The 27,833-nt window shown below is 42.2% G+C and overlaps 1 protein-coding gene across 1 annotated transcript; it reads left to right on the forward strand.

Moving 5' to 3' along the window:
- Positions 1-8,910: 8,910 nt before the first annotated feature.
- On the forward strand, positions 8,911-26,820 carry rin3 (Ras and Rab interactor 3). Its single transcript, XM_041061175.1, has 14 exons — positions 8,911-9,038; positions 12,587-13,145; positions 15,644-15,755; positions 15,891-15,963; positions 17,360-17,451; positions 18,345-19,422; positions 21,125-21,305; positions 21,454-21,625; positions 22,500-22,621; positions 22,818-23,004; positions 23,337-23,468; positions 23,715-23,881; positions 25,544-25,679; positions 25,960-26,820. Exons 1-14 carry the CDS (start codon positions 9,004-9,006, stop codon positions 26,226-26,228), a joined length of 3,315 nt encoding a protein of 1,104 aa, XP_040917109.1. The 5' UTR covers positions 8,911-9,003; the 3' UTR covers positions 26,229-26,820.
- Positions 26,821-27,833: the final 1,013 nt, after the last annotated feature.

Genomic DNA, 27,833 nt, shown 5'->3' on the forward strand with positions numbered 1-27,833 from the left:
ATGACAAAATTTATAGAAGATAGATATAACAACATGTAACATACCAACAGTTTTCACAACCTTAAGCATGAAAACACTAAATAACCAAACAATGTTAGTTTACATGATTTTCCCAAGGGTGGGCTGGATACTAAGCAAAATATTAAAGCCCTATGTAGCGAATCCCTTCGGTCAGTTTTGTAAAAGTTATATCTTAGAACATAAGAACATACCAACAACAGTTCCCACAAAGGGTGAAAAACTCTTCACAGCCAGCAAAGACAACAAAAGATGAAATCCTCAAACAACTCAGCTAGCATTTTGAAGTTGGAGAGATGTTAATGCGACAGCCTGCACCAAGCAGCCTTTAAGCACCATGCAAATTTGGTGCCAAAAATAAAGTCAAGATGACGTCAACATTCCTTCAAAGCTGTTCCCCTCCATCAACATGAGAAATCTGAAGCAGAATTTTTTCAACACGTTATAGTAAATGGCTTTTGGACATGTCACTGTGAACATTTGGTTTGACGTTGATGTCCCTACTTTGGATGTACCAAACCGGTTCAACTACGGCAACGAGCCAGCTAACTCCAGCTTTGTGGGAGATAACAACAGTTCTTAGTAGGATGATTAGCTCCTAATGTTATCTAACAGAATGTCAACCAACATCGCAGGAAGGAGGCGTTTAAAACACACTTTGACCACTTAAGTGTGACATCCACCACAGAGATCTGGTAACCTCGGCACGACACTGACTAATCTCCCCACACTTCAACCAGATCAGAAGAAGAAGAAAGAAAAGTTTTAAAGAAATGAAAGAAAAATTATTTACTGATTCAAAAATTCCATTTAGTTCCACGCTGAAAAACATCTTTCCACAGCTTTCCACAGCGGTTCTGAAGTATCCTCACTAATATCCATCTCAAATGTATTAAGGAGAACAGAACTGTCTCATTTGCATGTATTAGTGATGCCTTCCTCACAAATTAGTTCCATCAAAAGAGCCTATTGATAGTTAAGAATCATTCCTAGTCTCTCTATCTCTTTCTCTATCTTTTCAGCATGCCTTAATTCTTAAGCATCCTCTCTCCATCACTCCCACATACCCCCCCCTCTCTCTTTCATCACTGCTGCTGCCACCTGCTCTATTTTACCCCAATCAATATAAAAGCCAGAACCTTATCAACACGGTCAGAGTCATTAAAAGGCATCAGTCAATCCAGTCCATCGAACTCAGTCCCCATCCCGGTAATGTGTTGTCATCCTGTCTCAAATCAGCATCCTCATTTGTTTTTCTTACCGGCATCTCTGCCCCTGTCGTTTCTCTCTGTCTCTCTCTCTCTTTATCTCTGCCGTTTTTCTCTTTTTCTGTCGCTTGTCTCCCTCTCTCCCTCCCTCCCTCCCTCCCTCCCTCTCTCCCTCTCCCTCTCTGCCCTCTCTCTCTCTCTGCTGTGAATCATGCCTTCTGTCAGAGGAAGGTTTTTTTGACAAGCGCTCTCTCTGCCAACCAACACACCAACGCAAACCCTCCTCCTCCTCCTCTCCCTTTCACTCTCTCTCCCTTCTTGCTTTTCTTCTCCTCAGTATAGCCTCTCTCTGCCTCTCGCTCTCTCCTTCTCTTCCTCTGTCTCTCTTTCTCCCTCCCATTTACACTCCACACAGCTTCGGGGGTTTAAGAGCTTTGGAGCTGCAAAGAGACCAACTTCTCCTCTCCATCTGCCTCTCTTTTCTTTCTTCCTCCCGCTCTATCTCTCGTTCTTATCTCTCACTCATCACTTCTCTGTATTGCTGTCTTTCTGTCTTTCTCTCCCCCCTTCTCTCAATCCCTTCTAGATTTAGTTTGACCTGAGTGGGTTACCCTTGGGAAATCACCACCATCAGACGTTTTAGAAATGAGGTAACGAAGGAGAAGTATGAAGGAGTGACAGATCTATCCATCTATCCATCTATCTATCTATCTATCTATCTATCTATCTATCTATCTATCTATCTATCTATCTATCTATCTGTGGTTTGTTTCAGTCTCCCACACACACTCCTTTCTTCTCTGGCTCTCTCCATCCCTCTTGTAGCCCTCTCAGTTTGCCCTCTACCTCCCACTCTTCACCTCAGCGTTAATGCAACATGCATCACTGTGGAGGCGGCAGGGAGAGTGAGAGAGACAGAGAAAGGAAGAGCAACGATGGATACTCACATACTGTACAGTGTAATTTAAAAGCGCCGTCATCAGCACCATCATTTGACCATACCCAGCTACTCGAATGTGGAAAAACAGGATCTATTTTTTATCACTGGGAGGTGTTAAACTAATGATCGGTAGCATCATAATGTCCATGTCTTTGTTCCTTTCTGTCTGAGTGATATTTTTTTCCATTCGTGGCTTCGAAATGCTTCACGGACACTGTCCACAGACAATGATGCCGGTTTTGTTTTCCATTTAGTGTTGAATGAACAGAAGACGAAGGACAGAGCAGTTAGCTCTGAGCAGCAGCAGCCACCGTGTTTGGACTAAAGAATGACTGCCACCCACAGAAACACAAACTTCATCAAAGAGAAGCAAAAAAAAAATCTTAGGAAGAAGCTGTCATGGTGCCGCCCACATGGTTTGATTGACATGTGATCTCAATTGATTGGAAATACAATGGAAAAAAACACTTAGATGCTGCAACCCGTTACAAAGGCTGCATAACATTTTAAATTATTTTAATTTAATAGTATTTATCTTAATAATAGAAGATTAGAAATTTGAATTCTGGATGAGCATGAAATTTATAGAGACAGTGTTGCTGTTAATAGGATCATCCAAAACAGTATATAATGTACCAAATTAAGTGTAGTCTGGAATAAATTTGTAAGTGGAGAGGTTATGCAAAACTTTATTTTAAAAAAAATGCCATATGGTGAAATTATCTGATCTCCATCTGCACCAAAAATGAACCCTTTAACCTTGGAGAGTCTTCCATAAAAGATCACAACAAGCTAACTACAGACAGAAACAGATACAAAGATACCAAGAGGACTAAGAAAACTTTAATCAGTATTAAATGATTATCATAAATGATGATGATGATGATGATGATGATGTTGATGATGATGATGATATATACAGCTCAAAGCCAGGGAGTGACTCTTCTATTGTTTCAGCCCAATTTGGATTCAATTCGAAGAGAACAAAAAAGTTTTGACTCTTATCAGTTATCAGTTATTCTAGCAAGACATCAGACTAATGTTTTAGCTTTTCATTGCAGTTATATGACAACAAGCAGGATTGCCAAGCTAGTAAGTATATAAGTGCTATAAGGGGTTTACTATACAGTAAGGCACCCAAGTCAATGTGCATTAAAATAAGAAAAATAAATGTGAACACAGGGAAATATCATGAAAATTGTATGTGAGTGCTGAAACTCCAGGGTTTCAGTTTCAAGCTGTACCATTCACCAGCCTCGTTAAAATTGGGCCAGTCATTTCCATGTCGTGTGTGACTGACAGAGGAAAAGACTGACTCTCGCTCTCCTTTATGACGCTTGTTCGCTATGCGAGCTCAAGTGGTGTTGACTCTGTGAGTGTGTGTGCGACAGGAGACGGAGAGGGAGGCAAGCACAGACAGGGAGAAAGATCTCAGTCAACAGTAAAGCAGTAAAGGAAAAAAAAACATTGCCTGAAAAATAAGTGAAGAATGAATTTGCCTGAATATCTGTGGCTGCATTTTCTCTCAGCCTCGTGTGTCCACATGAGACAGCTGAGCGTGTTGTGTTTGATAAGACCAGCAGCTGTGAGACTATGAAGTCTGGCAGTAATTACGTTTAAATGTTTCCTGAGGTGTTAGTTGCCCATGAGGCTAAAAGTTTGACCTTAATCTAAGGTCAAACTTAGTTTAAGTTTGACCTTAGATTAAGGACAAACTTAATCTAAGTTATGATCCGAAGATAAAAGCAGTGGACACGCAGTTTACCTGCAGGCTGGTTGGCCTCATGCTGCAGGGCAGGGAGAGGAGTTTAGTGGTTTAAGAAGACGTTGATGCTGAGCTGCTGCACCTACACAACAGAGGCTGAACAAAATGACTGTGCTGAAAATGTCAGATATTTTTTAGGTCAGCAGAAAAGGAAACTGGAATCAGCAGCTACATCTTTTTTACTAAAGGGTTTACTGCAGGCAACCACAGCTGCTTGCTTAAGGTTAGGGAAAGGGACTGATGTCTAAGAACTTTTTTTTTTTACAGCTCATCATGCTTCTTCCACCTTTGCTTCTGAGATGCAAAAGTCTTTAGCCACATTAGTGGCACGGCTCTAGGAATTATCATTGTCAGTGACTCCACCATTTTGGTCCAGCTTGAAATATCTGGACTATTTTTGAACATTTCTTTTAGCTCCATCAGCAGGTTGGAAAATTTTGGTCTGGCCAAACCCAAAACTGACATTTCCACAAACCTCATGTTGTAAAGAGGTTAACATGGTAAAACACAATACCTGCTAAACATCAACATGTGAACAGTCATTGTGATTGCATGGTAATATTAACATTTAGCTCAAGGCACTGCAAAATAGATCCTCACACAGCAGTTAACATGTCATATTCCTAAGGTAACAGTTTTATTCCTATTTTGGTTTTCGGCTTTGTTGACCTTTACATTCTCTCTTGAACTGACGTCCTTTAAATCCATTTTTCCTTTCTCTGTGTGAAGTATAAGCTCAGCACTGTCCCGTCCTTAGTGTAAATACGCAGATATCAAAATGTGATAAGGTAGGGGTTTTCAGTGGTCGGTGTAATAGGGTTTCAGTTCTGTGTGTTACGATCATGAAGCCTTTCAGTGTGTTTGTTAGTGTTCAATAATGTATGTTGAATTATTTTAAATTTTAAATATTACAACAATAACATTGGGCTTTATTCTGTCTGTCAGCTGTGTCCATCAGGAGCAGACCTCATACTTGTACGAACAGACACCTGCTCCACTCATTTATCACTCCTCATTTATGGTCATCAGTAAGAAATGTTGAAAGACAGTCAAATCCCACAGCCAGCTCCCGGTAAACAAATGAATCACCTAGACCAAATGCTCGGCGTCTATCTCAGCTGAAACAAAAAAAACAAGCGTCTGTGTTCAGAAGGCAGATAAAAGACAAGGTACTGGTTAGAAATCTATTCCGAAGCACCACAGTGGGCTTCTGGCTCAGCATATGGTGGCCTGTAACTGACACAAATACCACAAATCACATTTTCACAGCATGAGTTGCCAAGTAGAGCGGGGACCCAACAGAAATGTCTGGTGAATTATTTAACAATACACATATATACCATGCTTACATTCATTTTGTATGGGATCAATAACCGCTTTTTAGGACTTTTAATGTGGGGCAGGGTTAATGAACCCACAGAGAATTGTTACTGTGCAGTTCCTCTCAGCTCTACAGAGCGTTTTGGGTGTCTTTTAGCTCAATGTTTTTGTTTAACCGACGACAAACTCGGCTCTCATCAAGGAGATTGAACGTTGGACGTACATTCATCTGGTGGACAGAAACACAGCTCCATATTAATGCCAGCGTTCCTCTGTGTCTTCTGGATGTGTCAATTGGCAACATGTTCACTATAAGAATTTTATAAGTTGATATAAGATGAGGTCTGCTCCTGATGGACACAGCTGACAGACAGAATAAAGACCAATGTTATTGTTGTAATATTTAAAATAAATAATTCAACATACATTATTGAACACTAACAAACATACTGAAAGGCTTCATGATCGTAACACAACTGAAACCCTATTACAAGGACCACTGAAAACCTCTCCCTTACCACATTTTGATATCTGCATATTTACACTCACCAAAGCACTTTATGAGGAAAGAGAGGAGCCTTGATTCTACAAGATGTTGGAAGCTTTCCTTTGAGATTCTGCTCCATGTTGACATGATTCATCACATCATTTCTGCAGATTTATCAGCTGCACATTCAAGCTGCCAACCTCTACCACATCCCAAAGGTGTTCTACTGAATTCAGGTCTGGAGACTGGCGAGGCCTCTGAAGTTCACTGAACTCACTGTCATTGTTCATGAAACCAGTTTGAGACTTTAGCTTTGTGACATGGAGCATTATCATGCTGGAAGTAGCCATTAGAAGATGGTTGTCATGACTAGCCCCTAAGGGGGCTGTTTTTGGGAATCCTTTTATGTTCTGAACTCTTTTGTGGACTTTTGAACTCTTGTTTAGTTTGTTAAGTTTTGTTTATAGTTCCTGTTTTATTTAGAAATCACTGCCCTTGTGTATCTTGTCTTGTTCTACTTCCTGTCTTTGTCTTGTTTCCCTCCTTTGTGATTGTCTGCCCCACCCTAATTGGTTTCACCTGTTGCCCATTCCCTGGTGTATTTAAGTCTCATTATTTCCCTGTGTCTTTGTCGGTTTGTCTGTGTTCCCTGCCTGTTTCCATGCCTGTGTCGATACCCAAGTCTGTACCTCAGTCAGTGTCTTCCCCGTGTTTGATCCCGTACCTGTGCCCTGCGTTTTTTCCCCACCTCATGGACTTACATTGGTTTTCAAGTAAGGACTTTTGTATTTTTTGGTTATTTGAGTTTTGATTCTTGTCCCTGGACTCTTCCAGTGATTTTTGGTAAATAAAAAGACTTTTAGTTCTACCTTTCTGCCTGTCTTGAGGGTTTTTGCATTTGGGTCCTAGTCCTTGCTCCCCATTGTGACAATGGTGAACTGTGGCCATGAAGGGATGAACTTGGTCAGTAACAATACTCAGATCAGACTGTGACATTCAGACCATGACTGATTGGTATTAAGGCCCAAAGTGAACCAAGAAAACATTCCCCAAACCATCACACCACCACCAGCAGCAGCAGCAGCCTGGACTGTTGATACAAGGCAGGTTGGGTCCATGGATTCATGCTGTTGATGCCAAATTCTGACCCTACCATCTGCAGCCTCAGCAGAAATCCATCAGACCTGGTTATGTTTTTCCAGTCTTCAACTGTCCAGTTTTACTGTAGCCTTTCTGTCAGCTCTAACTAGTCTGACCTCTGACCTCTCTCATCAACAAGGTGTCCTCAGAGCTGCTGCTTCACTGGATGGTTCTTGTTTTTGGCTCCATTCTGAGTTAAACTCTGTTTAACTGTTACCACAGTTTAGGAATTAGTCAACAATCATGCCACAGTCAAAATCACTGAGATCACATTTATTTTTCCTCATTCTGATGTTTCCTAATAGAAAGTTTTGTCTTTATTAGAAACAGTCAGTTTTTGTGTTTTCAGCGTGTCACAGCCTCATAGTCACCATAAAACATCAGTGAATCCAGCTTTAATGATCTCAGTCAAGATTTGGTTGGATCGGATTTATTTTGGCTGCACCGCTGTACTGATGCTGGTACTATGAGGCAGACTGTACACAGCTTTTCTGTGCACAGTGATATTTTGGTGATGCAGGTTCCCTCCTGATGACATGGTTAGTGATGAAACGGTGCCTAGAAAAGCACTGACCATGTTTCGTGGTGTGTAACAGAGTTTGTTGTTCTATTCCAGGCCTCCCCATTGGCTACCACCACTCTGACTACAGTGCATAATGCTCTGTACCATAGTTCCCTCTAGTGGTTATTTACAGCTGTTGAAAACTTTGCATAAAAACCAACTTCACACCTAACCGTCACATTCAGCTGAGCACACACACACAATTGTCTGCATAGTCAAAACAGGTAAGACCACAGCTGTTTATACAGGAAGCAGCTGTACAGTCTTAGTGGTGTATCAGTGTGTCTTTGACCACAGATGCGTGTCCATGCACTTTTAAATATGTAGCTTTCACAGCAAATGTAACTTGAGAGCTCTTGGGCCGGCGTCACCACAAATTAAAGGAAATGTATTTTGCTTTTGGGCTCTTGTTTCAAAATAACATGCAAAAATGTGTGGTGAAGTCCTTAATATAAACACACCAACAGCACAGGACGATCTATGAATTATGCTTCTGTAAACTGTATAAGGTTTCAGATATGAGTTTCAGATGTCACGAGTTTCAGTATTCAAATCCTGTCTATAGTTTTGTCTATTTTAAAGCTCCAAAACTTACAAGTATTCAGTTTTGGTCTTAGTCTTTAGGTTGGAAAAGCCTCTGAAAATGTATAAACACTTTTCTCTGATAGGCACACTCCAGTGTGTCAGTCTAATGTACTGGTTTCTAGCAAAAAAATTATCCCCAGTGATAATGGAGGAAAAAAAATAAATGAGAGAGGAGATAAGCGATGGACATGGGGTGGGGAAGACAAAAACCAAAAGCAGTGTGTCTTTATTGTGAATGTAAAAGGGGGAGGTGAGATGAGGCAGGAAGCGAAGAGGAAAAATGGAGGTTGGGTGAGGGGGTGGGGGTGGGGGGGTAGAAAAAGAGTGAAGCTTGCAGGAAACATGAAGTTGTACATTCCACAGCTTGAACGGGGCAGCATCTGGAAATCTTTAAAAAGCAGGAGGGGAGGGAAGAAGGAGGCAGAGGAGGAGGCTAAGAGAGCATCTGCTAAATATTTAGGCCATACGGGATGTCAGCAGGGTCGAATATCTGTGAGACACTTTGAGACTTAATGGTGTGTGTAACCCTGTCGGAAAATGCAAGACAAAAAAAAAACAAAAAAAAGAAAAAACTGAGAGGGTTTGATCAAAACATTTGGATGATTAATGAGCTTCACTGCTCGTAAAGCAGAAACACTACAAGAACTAGAGGACTGACTGCATCACAGGACAGAAGTTCTAAGACAGTCAGTGAGAGACAAAAGAAAAAAAAGACAGAGAGTAGGGGAAGTCTGGTCAAAGTGCTATGCTTCTTCCTGCCCAGCGATCATCACAGGAAGTTGAGGCAGAAACAGAGGGAGGGGGGGGGCTGACACAGAGAAACATATTTTCCCTTTGCGTTTTAGTTTTTCCTTATTCAGTCCTGCTCCGACCAACAGGAGGAAGAAAAGGGGGAGGGGGGTTGGCAGAGGGGAGGCGGGGTTTCTGATGGAGCTGAGAGAGTGACAGAGAGCAGTTGAACACTCAGCTTGTGGAAATATGATGGAAGCCAGCGTTGTTTCCCAGGACACTGGGTGAGTTTGTGAAGGGGTCTGAGACAATGTTAGCTGTGTGAAAATACAGGAGCAGTGTTCTGTTGAGGCACAAGGACTTTGTAACTGTCATGGAAGAGAGAGGGGTGGGGGGGGGCAGAGGGTCGAAAGTCAGACAGCAGGAAAAACAGATGTGATGACTCACTGACTAATATATAGGTCACAGGCTTCTCGCAGTTTTTGGAAAATCCTGATTTCTTGTTGTCTCCACAAATCAGAGTTTTAATAGAAAAAAGCACCAATCTATTTTCAGTTTGTCACAGAAAAGCTCAACGTTCTGTGTTTGATTCCACTTGTATAGAAGAATGCAAGTGGCTGAAAGTTGCCAGTGAGCACTTGAAAAAGGCAGATCAGACAGTTATAAGGCGTGTGGGAATTTGAAAGCGTGTTTGATCTTGTATGTACACAGCCGAGAGTTTGAAGTTCAGATGAATATTTTGGTCTTTACAGTAAAACTCACAGTTTAAGCTTCAGACTTTGTTTCAGCGGTGGCGCTGAAGTAAAATGTAATTTAAGATCCTTTATGTTTGTGTCATTCTTACGTGTTGGACTGTTGGCCAGTTATTATGCTCAAACTGTGCAAACATCCCTAACATTTCATTTTTTGAGTTCAGTTTGACAAACCTTTATTGCTCAGATCCTATACTTAAGTAAAAGTAAGTAAAATGTAATGCAGAAATATAGCCTGTTTGAGTGCTATACAGTATATTATTCATTATGATCCACCAATGTGTGAGCAGCATTTCACTGTGCTGGTTGACATGGAGATAATTTTACTGTTGGAAATCGTTAATTGACAACAAAGCATCATATTTTACAAGCTCTCCATTTAAGTTGTGTTTAAAATATTAATAATATTATACTGAAGTACAGCATTTGAATGATTATGTCTAGTTTCATTCCACCACTGAGCAAAGGGATGGTGTCCCACTGTGTCCCAAGGCCTGCTTAGAAAACGCTCATTACACAGCTGATCTTTGACTCTTTGGATCCATATGAATACATTATTTCTAACGTCTCCTTGACTACAATAATACGTACGTGGTGAAAACGAGTGCTTGATGTTACTGAGGATATTATTCAAATAGTCAAAAAGTATGTATCTGGACATATGTGCTGGATGTTTAACTGACAATTTTAATTGCTACCCCAGAGCTAAAATTCAGCTGACCTAACTGTTATTCTATCCCTTTTTCCTCTGAGCCACCATGACATGTTTGGCTCTCACAGGATGTTTAGGGTTTGTTTTGTACTCATGTGATTTCCTCAGTTTTATAGGATGTTCCCTTTGAATTCATCAAAAAGTGACCTCAGTCAAAAGCGGAGCCGACGTGGCTTGAAACTTCTGCACAAAAGGAATTCAGTTTATGGTCAGAAATGGTCAAATCCAAAAAAAAAAAAACCACATCATCCCAATTAGCCATATTTAACCATGCAGATAGTGTGTGTTTGATTAGTTCAGGTATTGAGATGTCTGTCTGTGCGGTTTCTGTCCCCACCTCAGTCTTCCTGTTACTCTGAATAATCTAAGCACACAGGCGATTCAAAGCGATCACTTCAGTAGAAGGCAGGTCCACTGAAAACTGTGAAGTCTGTGGATTTATGCAGACAACACAGACAGTGCTTTGGGGTGGGGAGGCAGTGATAGAAGAAATGGATGTTTCAAAACTGGGAAAAAACTAATCTCATGACCAGTTATGAATAATGACCCATTTAAAAGCGCACTGTTGATACAGGTTCACATTGTTTTAACGTTTAGGACTGTAAAAGAAGTTCAAGCCGACATTTACTGCGTATTTACTTCTGTGTCCTTGTACCAGTGATTAGCTGCTGGCTCTTAGGGCCCGAAATGAATCATGGGATTTAAATGTGGTGGTTTCCCACTATAAAGGAGTAGGTTTTTTTTTCTCTTCCTCAAACACAGAGCTCAGTTGTAGGTTTAAGACAGAGGCTGAAAGGACACAAACAACATACTACATCATCCTGCTTGTGATGCAACACAAAGTTGCAAAGTTTGCAACAAAAAAAACTTGTCAACTACTGTAGTTTGCATCAACCAGCTAACTTAACAAGAACAAAGTGGGAAGTAAGCCGTGAGACCCGTGTGGGAAGACACTGTATTAAAGTTAAAATTGGCCTGATGTGGTGGCGTAGTTTTGTCCTTAAAAGCATTTCAACAATCACAGAAGTAAAGTGAATTAACTTTAGCATGCTACAGTATTTAACATAGTGCTAGGTGCACTTAAGTGGAAATAGCGTAAGGTTCAAACAAATATAGGCGGTGCTGTCATGTATCTGAGCTATTTAAAGTAAAACCACCAGCCCACAGCAGTGGTGTTTCTCTGTCACCTGAAGTCAAAGTAGAATCGGCCGGTTTCTAGCTGTAGGGTGACTTGTGCTAAAGATAGGATAGATAGGAAGCGCTGTTCAACATGAGACATTTTCACTGTCAAATGATCATGATTGTATCTACGATCTCCCGCCAATGCTGTCGTCACTCAAGGATAAGACTCCCCTTTTTCTGTGCCCCTTTTCTTATTGTTAAATCTCATAATAAGGTCAATGCCAATACTGGATTGATCCTACTAACAACAACAACTGCTGTGTGTATATGTAGATGTGTCCTATTCCTTTGACTTGTTGTCAGAAAAAATTCAAATCACATCAGTGAGCCACAGTGCTGCACTGGGTGATGAATGCAGTTTATTTTTAATTAATCCCACGCTCACCGCTTTGCTGCCATAAATACTCACTAGGTACTGTGTATTAATTCAAGGCTGAAAATAGTCCCCAACAAATGTCCTATTTATCTGACAAATGTCTGGTAAAAGCCACAGAGCAGTTTTAGGAATTCCATAGCTTTTTTTTTGAAAATGACATTATACATCTGTGACTCAGTTTTGAAGCTGAATTAATGAAATGTGTAATCAGCTATGTGTAATGGCAAATGTGTCGCTTGTGGTGGCAAACCCACAGAGAATCATCCCCAGGGGAGCTGCTGCAATCTCGGCAATTCCCCTCAGTTCTACAGAGCTTTTTTTTTTTTTTTTTATCATCTTTCAGCTCATTGTTTTGGTTTTACTCTCATCACTCTCATCAGTGTCACTTACAGCAGCAGCAGCAGGCAACTGTTTTCAGTGACTTTGTCCGTTTTCAGTGACGGACAAAGTTCAACAATAGCTGCAAACTGTTTGCATGACAATGCAAACAGAAAAAGCTGATAGAAGGTTAACGTTCTGTTCATAGCTTGTGTTTCATCTTAAGGGAACCTGGGAAATATTAAGCAACAAACTAAGACTTGGTTTTGGTTTGTGCAAAACAATTTAGCAGATTCCCAGCCACCAAACTGGTGGCCGCTAATCTTCAACAGATCATATGTAACAAACCTCATCCAGTACACGAGGTAAACCTAAACTCTGGACAAAGTTTCTTCATTTGCAGAAAACAACCATCCAAACTGAAGCTGAGATGAGATATGAAGTCCTCCCTGTCTTTCCCTCCCTGACCTTTAGCCTTTCTTTGCTTTACAGCCACACGAGCCCTCTGACAGGAGAGCTCGACACTCCATCCATCCCCTCATCTTCTGCCCTCTCTCCACATTCCCTGCCGTCGCACCTTCCAGCCCGCCCGAGTCGACCCAAACCACTGCATCCTTCTGTGAAGTCCACCCAGCTCCCCTCTCGACCTCCTTTACCCCCATCCACTCCTCCATCCCTCCCTCCTCCTCTCCCTCCTGCCTCTAAACCTCCTCCGCCTCTCTCCATCAACCACCCTCCCCCATCTCTTCCGCCTCCTCTCTCCCCTGTTCCTGTCTCTCCTCCACCCCTGGTTTCTCCTCAGTCTACTGTCTCCTCTGATCCTACTCCTTCTTTGACCCCTTGTTCTCCTCCTCCTCCATTATCTCTTACAGTCTCATCCTCCTCCTCCTCTTCATCCCCCCTTCTACCTCCCCCTGACATCCCACCACTCTCTCCAACTCTTCAGTTGCTGAGTCCTATAGATCGCCTGATTGGGAGCTCCTCGGTATGGCAGCCCAAAGGACTCAGCCAAGACCAAAGCACTAGCATAATGGAGAAAGAGACAGCTGGGGTGAGACACACACACACACACACACACTGAAACATCTACTCAAGTTTAGTAGTTTGCGAGAAACATCTGTTCCATTTAGTTTTGGAGAATCTGTTACCTGCTCTCTTTCTGAGACTTTGATGAGAGGATTGATACCAGTCTCGTGTCTGTGCATTCAGTGTCACACAATGTCCACAGAGTGTGTGTAGTGTGAGCAGCAGGCAGGTTTCAGTGCACCATCTGTGTCTTAAAAGGATGTGTTCAGGCACAGTATTGAGAGTAGGTCACCCACGTTCTGGCAGTTCTCAGAGCCCTACACACGGACACTGTAGGCATGTAAAGCTCGAGTGTAAAAATCCTCATCTCATTTGTTTAAACCAAACACAAAAACAACAATATGTGACTAATCCAGAAACAGATTATGGTCTGCCCAGAGGGGACTGTCTCAGTCCTGTAGGACTGCTTTGAAAGCACTGATTGGAGCATGTTCAAAGAGACAGCTTCAGCTGCATCGATCTGAAGGACAGCCCACATCAGTAGGTGAATTGATAATGTCACAGTCACTAAAACAATCAACTCACAGGTAAATCAGAGGCCATGGCTGACAGCAAAGGTTTGACCTGAGACACTGTGTTCAGATCTGTGGAGAGAGCAGTCCTGCACAGACAATCAAAGACCTCTTTACTGACAGCAGACAGCTGTCAGCGGACAGCTGGCAAACCGGACCAAACAGTCGTCCCCACATGCCTCAAGTCAACATCATTAAGTTTTCTGATGACACAGCAGCGATGGGCTCATCATTAGCATAGTCAAACAGCTTACAGAGAAGAGGTGAACATGCACAGATCGTCGGACCTTACAACAGACAGCGAAAGACAGACATTCTCTCCATGCAACACACCAATGAAGCACTGTAGAGACCCCACCCACTCCACCCCACCCCACCTCTTCACCCTCCTGCCACTCCACTAAGAGCTACTGAAGTATCAGTTCCTCCTGTGCCAGGCTCTGCAACAGCTTCTTCCCACAAACTGTGAGGATCCTCCACAGCTTTCACACCCAAGCCATCAACAGAACACTCCCTCCCACGAACTTTAAAACCCAGGATAACTCAACCCTCACCACGAACAATACCACAGGCCTGCAGCCACTATATGGACACAACTGGATTACAAGATGATGCCACTCTGGTGGCAGCCTGTTACAACAGTTCTTGTTAACATTGTTGTGGATATTGAGCCAGTGAAAGGACCTTTCTCAGTTTTCCTGGTGCTTTTTACATTCTTTGTGCTGGGAAGACATGCCAGCGTGAATGGGAGAATTGTTTACCTCCGCAATCAGCTGATTATGCTCTCCAAGCCACGTACTGCCCCTGAGTGAGGAAGTAAATTCCTGATGAGTTGAGTAAAAGATGCTGGGGGAATCAAACAGAGAGCAAAGAGGAGAAAGTATAAACCCTTTCCTTCCTTTCTATCATTAGGGGAAATGTGAGTTTGTTAATGAAAACCTCGGTGTGCTGACTAAGATATCAGGAATGCAGTATCATGTGCTTTAATGAGGCCATATTCCAAGACTGCATCCCCATCGTCTCTGGCTTTCAGGCTGTACAGGCTGACAGAGACTGAAGGCCACTGAAGGGGACTGCAGTACTTGTTAACAATATTCCTGAACATTGTACCATGAAAGAGTGCCACTGTCACCTGGACATGGCTAACTGAACTGTTAGTCATGAGTGTGCATCCATATTGGATTTACTGGATGTAAACCTGGAGCATGCAAACACATCCACTACCCCTGATCTGCAAATTCACTACTCATGTTATTCAGACAAAAACAACAAATAAGGGAGGTCCTGGGTCTGTCTCAGAAACTACACTTGTGGTCTTAAGCCCTTAAGTGCACGGCAAGTATGGCCAGCACACAGTACGTTTAACCTGCACTAAATGTGCACTTTTTCTAATACTGCTTCAAAGTGGTATTCAGAGCTAAGTGTATCACAATTCACCACAGCACCACTCTGCTCGTTGGTGGTAGTGCAGCTACAACTGTCTCAGTTCTTTCATGAATTCATTCCCTGCCTTTCTTTGCCATGTCAGACCCTGCCCCTCCCCCCTCCCTAACCTCAGCCCTTCAGCCACCTGACTCTTGCAGGTCCACACACTCACCTGTTCCTAATTCCCCAATCAGCTCCTAGTATACCAGCAGACATCCAGCCGTTCTCTACTGGATTGTCTTTCCATGCTGCAGCTTTCCAGCCTGCTTGTTTTTGGGGTTTTTGCTGTGTGCCTGCTCTGTTTGCCTTGTTGCCTGGTTGTTCCTGCCTTCCTGTTGAGAGTGATCAAGGCTTTAATGCACAGACATGAGACTGGTATGAGTCGTTTCATCTCGCTCTTGGAAAGAAAGCAAATAAGCACATTGTTGATCAGGAATTTGCATTCGTGTTGTTGCATGCTGTATGTGTTTGTGCACACTGTATTTTTTTAAATGCTGATACAGCTCTCTGATGTCGACACTTGCAGGCCTTCCTGGTTCACAGCACAGAGGACGGGGACATGACGCTGTCAGTACGCCTGCCTAATGAACAGGGGGTGCCGCAAGTACACAGACTGATGGTCAAACAACACAAGACATGTATGTGTTAGACACTAGTGCAACTTCTCCTACTCCTCTGAGAATTACCATTAAAGCTTCAGATAGTGTGAATACAAAAAGCAGAACTTGCATGTCTGAGCACGGATCAGTTAGTGATTCATTCTTCTGTCTCAGTCGTCCACTTAGATGGCTCCTCTCTGGTTTTTGATGACATCTTCAAACTGATCTCCTTCTACTGTGCCAGCAGGTAAAACATATATACACCCCATGTGTACATATATACTTATGTATAATTGAACATATTTACATACAATACGATGTTGTGGTATACTCATAAAAAACATGATTTGTTTACATAAAGTAGCAAGTAAGTATATGTATAAATTTGTCTCCAAATATGATTAGATCTTCATCCAAATTATAATTATGAATAAACACAATCTATTTTAACTAATGGCACACAAATGGTTGTACTCTTCTTGTCCATACTGAATACACTGTACGAAAAAGTATGTGAACCTCTTGGCTAATGACATCAACAGAAACTAATTGGGGTCAGAAGTCAGCAAATTTCTGAGAACAGATAAAGGCTCAAAAGAATCACTGGAGCTTGTTAACATCACTGTTTATGAGTCTGAGTCAAATAATAGAGCATGGTGTCCATGGTAGGACACCACAGAGGAAGTCACTACTCTCCAAAACAAAAACATCACTACGCGCCTCAAGTTTGCCCAAGAGCAGCCTGACACACCACAGCTCTACCAGGGCAATGATCTGTGACTGATGAAAGCTGATTTGTTTAGGAAGAACATGCAGAACTATGTATGGTGTGAAAAGGGCAACATATACCAACAAGAAAACATCATCCAAATGGTAAGGTACAGTGGAAGGAGTTTAACTACCCCTGGGACCCGGACAGCTCACCACCACCATCGAGGAGAAAATGAATTCCCAAATTCCACCATCAGAAGCTCAGAGGAAGTTGGGTGATGCAGCAGGACAACGACCCCTAAACACTGAAGTAAATCTACTACAGAAGGACTTCAAACTAAGAAAACCTGTGTTTAGCAGTGACCCAGTCAGAGCCCAGACTTTAACCCAGCAGATACAGTGGATTTAGCTCAGAGAGCTGTTCACACCAGACGCCCTGAGAACATGTCTGAGCTGAAGCAGCTCTGTAGGAGCAGTGGTCCAGAATTCCTCCTGAACGTTGTGCAGGTCTGATCCACAGATACTGCAGGTGTTTGATGTTATTGCTGCCAAAAGAGGTTTGACCACTTATTAAAACCAAGGGTTCACTTACTTTTTCCACCGGCACTGTGTTTAATAGGTGTGTTCAGTAAAGAGACAAAAGATTGCAATCACGCTCATTGTGTTTGTCTATAGTTGATGAGGATCAGATCATATTCCATAATCAGTTAATGCAGAAAATCAGCTCATTCCAAAGGGTCTTGCCACTGTAAATGTGCAGACACATGCACATATATACATACAGCACACACCCATACAGAAGACAAAGGAAATTACAAAAAACACACACATACACACACCCAGAGCCACAAAAACAAGACACATTGTGTTGCGTCATAATGTTAAAACTCTGCACTTACATTTAATGCTGGCTAATTGAATCCACCAATCAGGGACATCCTGACCATCCCACTGAGGTTACCCTGGGCTATTACCACGGCAACTAAGAGAGAGGAGCTGGAGGTCATCTCTGCCATGGGCGCAGGTAGATAAATCTACATCATTAGTGCACTGAAGTTGGGTCATTGCTGCAGCAAAGAACAGGATACAGCAATGAAAGAAGATAAAAGGAATCACATCTATAACACTACTTAACAGAAATGTGTAAAGGGAGATGCAGGATGAAGCAGTGTGTATGAAAACATACAGACATAGAATGAATGTACACATTGAAACAGTGAATAGGAAAAATATTAAGCACTGAGACAAGTAAAGTAATATATATATATATATATATATATATATATATATATATATATATATATATATATATATATATATATACACACACACAAAAGAGCAAACAGCACTAACACACAACATGTACAGTATGTAGTATATATAAAGTATGCATTTCACATGCACAGGTCTTTTTGGACCTAGAAGGTCCATGTTATATTCTGTTTGTTTAGTATGTGCAAAAAGCAAAGTGGGATTTTTTGTTTTATGGGCTGCTATGTGCAGGAGTCCTGGAGTCCCTGCTGGTTGCCTAGCAACCTCACAGTGACAAGACCCCACTTCAGTCACTGCACCCAACCAAGAAATAGTCCCTCACATCACCCAGAGTGGCACACATTTTTCTTTTTATCTCACTCTTAGCAAGAAACTATTGAGCTTTTTTTTCCCCCAAAAATGTAGAAATGTTCATTTAGTCATGTTGTCAAATAAGACAAAAAACAAATGGCAAAAATTTCCAGAAATTGGATTTTTCTTTGTTAAACTGTTGTTTCTAAGGTCAAGAATAAACATTCAACGTCTGCAATTAAAGAATAATAAGATGTGAGACAGATGATCATAGGAGAACAACAAAAAACAAAGCAAACCAATAACTGATCTCATAAGTGAGCACAAACAACTTTTTCAATGCATGTGTTGCAGATTTCTGGACGTCTGACCTGAACCAGCAGGCAAAGCACCAGGACCTGGTTTTGGATCAGAACCACAACGGTCCATATTTGTATGTCAATCCAGTGACTGTCAAAGAGAGCCTCAACAAAGACCTGAACCCCTCCTCTATCACCAAACCTGATATCATCACCAATCAAAACATCACCTCCTCCCTGCAGAATGGAGAAGCCCCACAGAAGGCTAGCTCAGAGGACAAAGGTCAGACTAAGACCACACCCAACCAAGAGATTAAATACAAGCGTCCCCCACCCCGTCCCCCCAGCCTGAGCTCAGGGTGTGGGACAGGTCTCCTCTTCTCCTCTCCCCCCTCACTTCACACTTCATCTTCTGTAACTCCAGCAGCTGTGAAAAAAGAGGAAGGAAAGGGAGGAGTGGAGAGAGAAGAGAGGAAGTCAATGTCAACATCACCTTCTCCGTCGAGGCCTCCTGTCCCCCTGCAGAGCCGAGCCGCTCCTCCTCTGCCTCCTGCTCCTATCCGCCGCACCTCCTCCAAGAAAAGCACTGACCGAGAGGTAGGAGAGGGGACGGAGAGAGAGAAGGGACAAAATCCTACAAAGAAAACTGAGAAAAAGGGGGGAGGAGACAGAGGAGAGGAGAAAACCGGAAGTAAATCAGGACTGCTGGGTGAGGAGGTGGAACAAGGAAACAGTAACCAAAATCAAGAGGAGGGTGTTAAAAAGGACAGAGAAAAGCGAGAGAAAGAGGATGACAAGGAGGAAAAAGAGGTGAAAATGGATAAAGTGGAGGATAAACAAAAATCGAGTTCCCAGTGTCCGTCATTAGCGAAGAAGCCGTCCCGTCCAGTCCCTCCACCGAGGAGGAAACCATGTTCCCCGGACGCACCTGTGTGCCCCAACAAGGCTGGAGCAGGATTGCTAAGTCAGTGTCCTGGGATGAGAGTCCCTCCTCCCTCACCAGGGCGGCGGCCGGATGTGTCGCTGTACTCACCACAGGGGGGCGCTGTTCTTGCAACCGACCCTGACTCCTGTTCTACCAGCAGCACAGAAGAAGAAGGAGAGCCGAACCAAGAACAGGAGCAAAACCACAAGTAGGTCTGGATTGGCTGATGTAGAGATGCAAAGTCCTGATAATTAATTGACTGTCAAGCTGTCCATTCCTGCATGGTTAAGTTTACTATACTCTGCATTCCAATGTGGTGTCAAACTTGGCATTGCATCTGGATGCACTCAGTGGGTCTTTTAGGTGATGGTATTAGAGCATGGCTGAAGTGTGGACAAAGGATGTATGAACCAGTTATAGTTCTCGGTTATGTGGAGAATGGAACAGGTGAAGAGAGACTCCACCCTCTCTTCATCTTTAAATGCTAAGCATTGCTCGTGCTAGAGCTCCATACTCAACTCATCAACATGTGGAGAAATCCAAGTTTGAGTAATTGTTGCTAAGCTACAATTGGACAGTCATTTTTTTCAGGGAAGGGCTTAGCAAATTGTTAATGCCAGTGACCACATAAGCAAACTGTGTTTAACTATTTGTTGATGGATAGTTTAATCATCTGAGCTCTAAAGATGAAGGCGTTTTCAACTCTAGACTTTAAAAGTTGTGTGGCAGATTTGTTGTCAGTCAACTGTAGATAATTATTCAACATCTGACATGTTATCCAAATGTTCATGCGAACAAGCTGTTGAGATATCATTGGCATACAATGATGGTCTGAGTCTAACCAGTGTGGAGCACTGTAATGAAGTCGTGTTGTTGTAAATCATGTGACGCATAGATGCACACACAGTTCTGTAAGAGGAAGAAGTGCTCCAGAATAGCCACATGTGGTTCACCAAATCTCACTCGAGCAGAAAATGACACAGACATAGTTACACAGGAAAAACATGTCTTAAGTAAGAGGTAAGTCACTCAACAGCAGTCCGATGCACACTGCTTAAAGCTGTCCCATTAACTGACTGTGTAAAATGTGGCAACAGGATCAGATTTCCTACACCCCCTCTACACGTTTCAACCACAGATTCTTTTGAAGGAGTTTAATAAAAGGTTGAAATGCTGGAAAAGGGGAAAGACAAGATTTTGCTGTTCTTAGACACTAGTTGGGCAAAAAAAACCTAAATGTTGAGATTATCATGAGGGTGGGGGCCAGGGGAAAGGCCATGTTGTTCAATCAAAAGGGTTTATCTGGTGAACGTGACCAGATAAACCCTGAGTGTGGGAGATCTGAGAGTCACTCTTCCATATTTTGAGGCCTGAAGCTACTACCAGAGGAAAACTAATTATGATAAGCTGCTCATTAGATTTTGGGAATATCTTGTGTATAGCTGGGAATTAATATTGAAGCTTAAATACTGGATTCATCAAGGTGTTTTAAAATTGCACTGCTCTCCAGCTGTAAAAAAAAAAAAAAAAAAATTGATTCAGCAGAACCGAATATATAGTGTTTTTTTATTCCACACATTCCTCTTCCAAGTGAAAAACATGGCCGCAGTGCCATTCTTCTGCCAGGTCAGTCAGAGATATTTGTGTATTATAGTAGTCTCTAGTGTAGCCTTGAGCAGATTGCTTCTGGCAGAGATGGGTAGAAGGCTAAAGGTCTTAAAAAATCTTTGTGTAGAATTTAAATCATCAAAACATATTGAGATGCACATACAAATCCGTCTCTATGTGACACTGTTTCCATGCACAGGAGGTCTCAGAGGAGACAAGACTGGACCTCATAATCAATTGGTACCTTTATGTTGGTCAAAGGAAATTCAGAGTCATAGGTCATGGTTTTCCTTTCTTTCCAGTCGCCCTGCAGAGAGCCGCAGTCCCAAGGCAGCAGTGAGGAGAAAACCCACCACTGTTATGCTGGACAAGGCCCGTCACCGCCTGTCCACCGTCCTCACCGGCCTCATCAGCCATGACCGGCGCCTCACACAGCGCATAGTAGAGCTGGCCAGGGACCCTCTGAGCTACTTTGGTAACCTGGTGAGTACACTTGAGGAAGAAAGGTCCCCATCTGGTTTGGAGTTTGAGTTCAGCAACTAATCAAATGCATCTGGATGGAAAACAACATCAACCAAAAGTCTAAGATGATGAGGAAACGGAAAGTTTAGCTTTCGTGTGTTGTGTTTAGGTGAAAGAGCACCGTGCTTTCACCTTGGAGACCATGTCCAACCATATGTCCTCCACTGAGCTGCTACAGGAGATCAGACAGATGATGACTCAACTAAAGAGTTACCTACTGCAGAGTGCAGAGCTGCAAGCCATGCTGGAGCCACAACATCTGTATGTACAAGAGAAACTAGGTAACTTTACCACCATGTCATGTTTTTCTTTGTTTTTTACTATGTGTTACTTAGTTCCGTTCAGTTGAATTCTCAGTGTGATGTGGGGCTAGCTATGTGTATTTCCTTTATAAATTGTTACTCAGCCTGTGAAAGCATTTGTGTGATGTTATCTATGGGTGTGGAGCTTTGTCAAATCTGAGAACATAACTGATGATCTCATAAAGGGGTTTCATTTCACTTCATCAGGGGTTTGAAGGCTTACAGATTCATGGCAGAGACACGGTGTGATGAACTGGGGGCATGGAGTTTTAACTATATGGGTGTTTATATCAGGCATGTTGAGCTAATGAAAAGATACCACTGAGCTGCATTATGGGAAATGTACTGCTGCTTCAGTTTTGATCTGCTGCTTGTGATCTGTCGCACTACTTCATGGGAGTGCAGTACCACAGTGACTGGAGGGTCACTTTAAAGAGCCACACTCGAAGAACCTGAAGAAATGAGTCTGGTTCTCAGGCTTTGAAGAATTTTTCAAAGAATTATTTCCCTGTTTCATTTTTTTATAATGAAAATGAATCATTTAAGGATGTTTAATATTGTCAGAAGTACTAATTAACAATTTATGCATTCATTTTAACACCTGTACAATGTAATAGAATCAAATCAGTGGATGATCAGTGATGATCAATCAGCCATGCAGCAGTTTAAACTGTGTCGGAGAAGCGATTCAAAGGTTTAGTTAATGATTCCATTTAGCAAGACAGAAAATTAGAAACATCTTTTATGCTTTGTGTGTGTGTGTGTGTGTCTGTGTCTGTGTCTGTGTCTGTGTCTGTGTCTGTGTCTGTGTCTGTGTCTGTGTCTGTGTGTGTGTGTGTGTGTGTCCATGCAGACAACATAGTAGAAGCTGCTCTGTGTAAGAGTGTACTGAAGCCATTGAAGGAGCCAATTTACCAGAGTCTGGAGAGACTGCACACCAACGACGACAGCCTGAAACAACTGACACAGAACCAGGTACAACAGAGCATGAGCATGTTTGCTTTGGTAATACTAATAACAGGGAATTATTAGTGAAGGTAGCATTAATATCATTATTTAAAAGTGCAATATAATTCCCAGAGATGACACACAATACAGCACATACAGTATAAACTCGTAGCAGTGGTAGTAGTTGTGGTGTTGATGGTGTGTGTGTGTGTTGCTGTGTCAGTCTGTTGTCCTAGGAAGCACCACCACAGCACTGGGAGTAACCACTGCTGTCCCAGAGGCCCCTGCTATGGAGAAGATCAGCATCAAACTGAACAGCCTCCATCTGGAGTATTCTCCTCAGAAAAAGATCCAGCTGCTGCTGAAGACCTGCAAGATCATCTACGACTCCATGTCCATCAGTTCTCCAGGTCAGATCCCCTAACAGCCTGTCAATGTATTAAGAGAACTAAGTACCAGATAGAACTTCATTGGTGGTGATAAATTTCAGCCAGTTTCAAGCTTTTCTACCCTGAAAAGACTCAAACTCTGATGGAGGTAGTTTATTAACATACCATTTCTCAGCTGGTTACGTTTAAAAAAAATAATACACACTGATCCAAAACTCCAGTTAGCTGTTGTGTTCAAATTTAAGTAGATTACATGACATGAATAAGAGTCTAAACTTCTCCAGCTCAAACAGTTCCTCTCTGGAATGTCAAAATATTTATGTGTGCGTGCCTGTGTGTGTGACTGTGTTTAGGGCGGGCCCATGGCGCTGATGACTTCCTGCCTGTAATGATGTACGTCCTGGCTAGATCCAATCTGTCCACCTTGCTGCTGGATGTTGAATATATGATGGAGCTGATGGACCCGTCGCTAACAATAGGAGAAGGTAAACACATACACACACACGCTGTTTTTAACTCGGTAAGTGCTTAAACCGTTTCTTGCTGATGTATCTGTGTGTTTATTACATGACTGATAATGCCTCTGTGTGTGTGTGTGTGTGTGTGTGTGTGTGTGTGTGTGTGTGTGTGTGTGTGTGTGTGTGTGTGTGTGTGTGTGTGTGTGTGTGTGTGTGTGTGTGTGTGTGTATGTGTGTATGTGTGTATGTGTGTATGTGTGTATGTGTGTGTAGGTTCTTATTATCTGACCACCACCTATGGGGCTCTGGAGCACATTAAGACTTTTGACCAGCAGAGGTCAGCAACACGGCAGCTCAGCAGAGAGGTTCAGGACTCCATCCACCGCTGGGAGAGACGACGCACACTCAACCAGGAGCGCATGGCCCAGGGATCTGTTCGGGTACAGACACACACACATGCACAGAAGACATCATCAACAATGTCACACTGTGTTATCTGGAAAGGTCAGAGTGACTCACATGATGAAAGAGACACTGACCGTTTGTATTCAGTGCTTCCACTCATAGTATGTACCAGAGGTGTGGACTCGAGTCACATGACTTGGACTCGAGTCAGACTCGAGTCATGAATTTGATGACTTTAGACTCGACTTGACAAAATGTAAAGAGACTTGCAACTCGACTTGGACTTTAACATCAATGACTTGTGACTTCACTTGGACTTGAGCCTTTTGACTCGACAAGACTTGCTACTTTCCTCAAAAACCCAAAGATTAAAAAGGATGTTATTTAAGGAACGCTCTGTATCTTTCTTTGTATGTGTGCGTCTGTGTGTGTGCTGTCGGCACAACATCCAATCAAATTAGATCAACGTTGTTTTGATCCGACAGCATCCATCCAATCAAATTGCAGGACAACCAATGAAGACGGACTGTCAAACAGCGCGCTAGCTGGAAAAAATGATACCAAAGATAGTTTCGTTCGGGTATAAAAACTACGAGGTGGTCAATAAAAAACGAATTGCAGTATGCAAAACATGTGGCTCGAAGATTACAGATGGAGACGCAACAACTTCGAACTTCGTTCGACATCTAAAGTTGCACAAAGAAAGGTAAGTTCTGAATGAAAGCTTACATTTATTGGCTAAGTAGCTTTTTCTTTGCTGTGTAGCTAAATCATTGCAAACACGGTAATTTGTTGCGTCTACTGCGAGTTCACTCCCTTATTCATACCTTTGTTAAGTATTTTTTTAACAGGGCTATGGTTGAGGTACTTATACATAACATTAGTCAAGGTATCACACAGTAGACGGCGGTTAGCAGCAACGCATATTTTAGCCACCTACAAAGAGGCAAACCTAATAAAATCAAGGTCACTTTAAATGTGCGCTATATTAAGAATATGTGTACCGTTTTAGCTTGCTGTCAGACGGATTTTTCCGACAGGAAAACAAAGTTATACTGCTCGTTGTTCTTACTCTCCAGCAGTCCATTGACGAAAAAACAAGTTAGCTTGCACACGTGAGTTGCTGGTCTACGTGCTGCAACGTAACACACTAAGATACAAAATATATTATCACACAATGTTAAGATTGATATTAATAATATGAGTAATTAAGAGTAGTTTCAATACAGTTCATGTGTGGCTATAAGGGATGTTCTGACATCTGTTTAATATGCTTACCTCTTACATAATATATTATTGCTGTGTGGTTAAAAGGACTCGAAAGGACTTGAAACTCAAAGTGTAGGACTTTGGACTTGACTTGAGACTTGTCAATCTTGACTTTGGACTTGACTCGGGACTTGCCTGTCTTGACTTGGGACTTGACTCGGGACTTGAGGGCCAAGACTTGAGACTTACTTGGGACTTGCAAAACAATGACTTGGTCCCACCTCTGGTATGTACTACGGCTCAAACACAATATGATTAAAATGGAATATTGAGTTTTGGGTTCTTGTATCTGAAGAAAAGAAAACTGAAAACAGACAAGCACAAGTATCAAAACTGTCAAAGTGACTGTGAACGCTCCCACAGACTCACTCAGACTCAAACAAGCTGAGATGTGTCCATATGGTTATCTCTGTTATCTCTGTGTATAGGACTTTCTGACAGTGTGCTGTCCAGAGATTGGAACCAACCCAAAAACCCTGGGTGTCCTCCCCACCACGACGATCGAACAGCTGGCTGAGCAGTGTGCTGCACGCTTCGAACAAGGTGAACGTCTGGAAAGCAGCTGTGGGTTTTTATATTTGTATTTGATTCATTCACCACGACTCAGTGCCTGCCCTTATTCAACATGAAGAAGATTTTTATCGTATCATTCTAAAACTAAAATGAGGGATCAATACATGATCAGTAGGACACAAAAAAACAACAAAAACAACTTCTGGGCACGGTTTGAGTTTGCTGGTGTGTAGAACTGGCTCTTTGTATTGAACACTGTTACTGTAGCAATATTATACTATCGCTTATTATTCTCCAGGTAACGTCATGCCTCCTTGTTTCTCTCCTCCAGACTCCTACACGCTCAGTGTGTATATGGATGGCGTTCACCGGCCCCTGGCCTCCACAGAGCTGGCCCTCAGTGTTAAGAACAGCTGCCAACCTGGAGCCTACTGCTTTGTCTATCACCCTGTCGACCAACCCAGCAGCCAGCAGCCTGCCCGCAGCTGCCCCAGTGACCCGCCCCCACCTCCACCTGCAGAAGTCTTCCTCCCAGCTGACGACTCAGGTGGAGACACGGTGGAGCCAGAGGTGGAAGAGGAGAGTCTGATTAGCTTGTAACTTGTAACTCCAGCACTGCACTGATGCAGCTGCTGTGTCACTATGGCAACTGCATCACTGTGGTGACTGTATCAACAACATGCTAATTCAACAGAAGAAGGGAACCAATTTTAGGAGAGTGTTTTCATCTCAGGCCTCGCCTGAAGTATTAATCGAATTTAGACTTCAATGAAAACATATATATAAATGACTGATATCTCAAAGGACTGAATGTGTGAAATGTGTGTGTATGACACCCTTCTTTTTAAATAAGTCTCTGACTGGTCTGATGCCACAGTGGTCAACTAAAATGAGACAAAGACTGATTTTGTATCTCAAGAAGGGGTCTGGAACCCCAGGGACTGCAGGAGGAAATGGTTTTATACAATGTAAAAATGCATGTAATTCTAAAATGCACATACATGACCATGTTTATACTGTATATGTTTATGTATGTTTGTACTCTATGATACGTGATACTACTCTATCTGATGCTTAAGACTTCTGCTTCAAACGGGGGTGGACTGTAAATGACTCATTACCTGGTTTAGGATTATATTAACAGGATCAATCTAGAATTTCAATTAAAAAAAAAAAAAAAAAGAAGCCCACAGTATTTAGATCAGTGTTACCCTGTGGGGAAAAATAGCTGCTAAAACACTTATTTAAAGGAGGAAATGTCTCTGTGACATTTTTCGATTTTAAATCAGAGGTAAAACAGCAGCTATATGGACCAAAACCTTCATTTTCATTCCAAAATTCCCATTATCCCAGTGTTCCCAGTTTCAGCCGCCCACATTTGTCTTCTATATATTCATACTGACTGTATTGTAAATATAGTGGTTTTCACAGTTTGCCAATGCTGGTTCTTGTTTGCTTTGACAGTTCTAAACTCATATCTCATCAGAGGGCTTTCAATATCAAATATATAACGGTTCACAAATGCTTTACAGATCGGTGACATGCCACAGCTCTTTCATCTACAGGGGGGACACCTTTGTCTGGACATCATGCTGCTGGACGTGCACCCTCATGACTTTCATTTCAACACTGAGCAATACAAATGTAATAATGGAGCTCCTGCTTTTTACTGCATTCTCTATTAGCTGAACTGAATGGAAATGAATACTAGCTGGGTATCCATATCAAAACTGTGTATTCATTATTCAGCTCTCTGTCAATCATTCCAGTTATAGGACAGGAATGACGGGACATTTCTGGGACATATTTAAATAAAATGAATGTCAAGGAAACCACCTTCGCTGGCTTTACTGACACTAACCAAGAAAGTGATTTTACACATGCTTGGCTGTTTATTTGTGGATGACAGTGGTTTGTCAGACCAGAATATGGTTTTGAAACAAAAGAAAAACATGTTGACATTATACAAGCTGTATGTACAAGAATGAAAAAATAAGAATGATGCAAATGACCCCTGCACACATTCACCTACAGGCAGTCTGGAGAAGAATGTTAAAGGGCATCAGCACGCCTCAAATGAAGTGTTCAGAAAATCAACAGACAGTGTCTGAAATAATGCAACATCCAGTCTGAACTTGTTTGACAGTTTGACTGTGTTTGTGTCTTTCCCCACACGTCTGTCCCCTGTCATGCAGTGACTGACAA

Source organism: Toxotes jaculatrix, chromosome 17 (assembly GCF_017976425.1).
Source record: "Toxotes jaculatrix isolate fToxJac2 chromosome 17, fToxJac2.pri, whole genome shotgun sequence".
Taxonomy (NCBI): domain Eukaryota; kingdom Metazoa; phylum Chordata; class Actinopteri; family Toxotidae; genus Toxotes; species Toxotes jaculatrix.

Excerpts from the sequence above, each read along its gene's own strand:
- rin3 (XM_041061175.1), top strand. The coding sequence starts at position 9,004 with ATGATGGAAGCCAGCGTTGTTTCCCAGGACACTGG. Across the intron at positions 21,306-21,453 it reads TGAGCTACTTTGGTAACCTG|GTGAAAGAGCACCGTGCTTT; the intron begins GTGAGTACACTT and ends TGTTGTGTTTAG. Across the intron at positions 22,622-22,817 it reads AACAACTGACACAGAACCAG|TCTGTTGTCCTAGGAAGCAC; the intron begins GTACAACAGAGC and ends TTGCTGTGTCAG.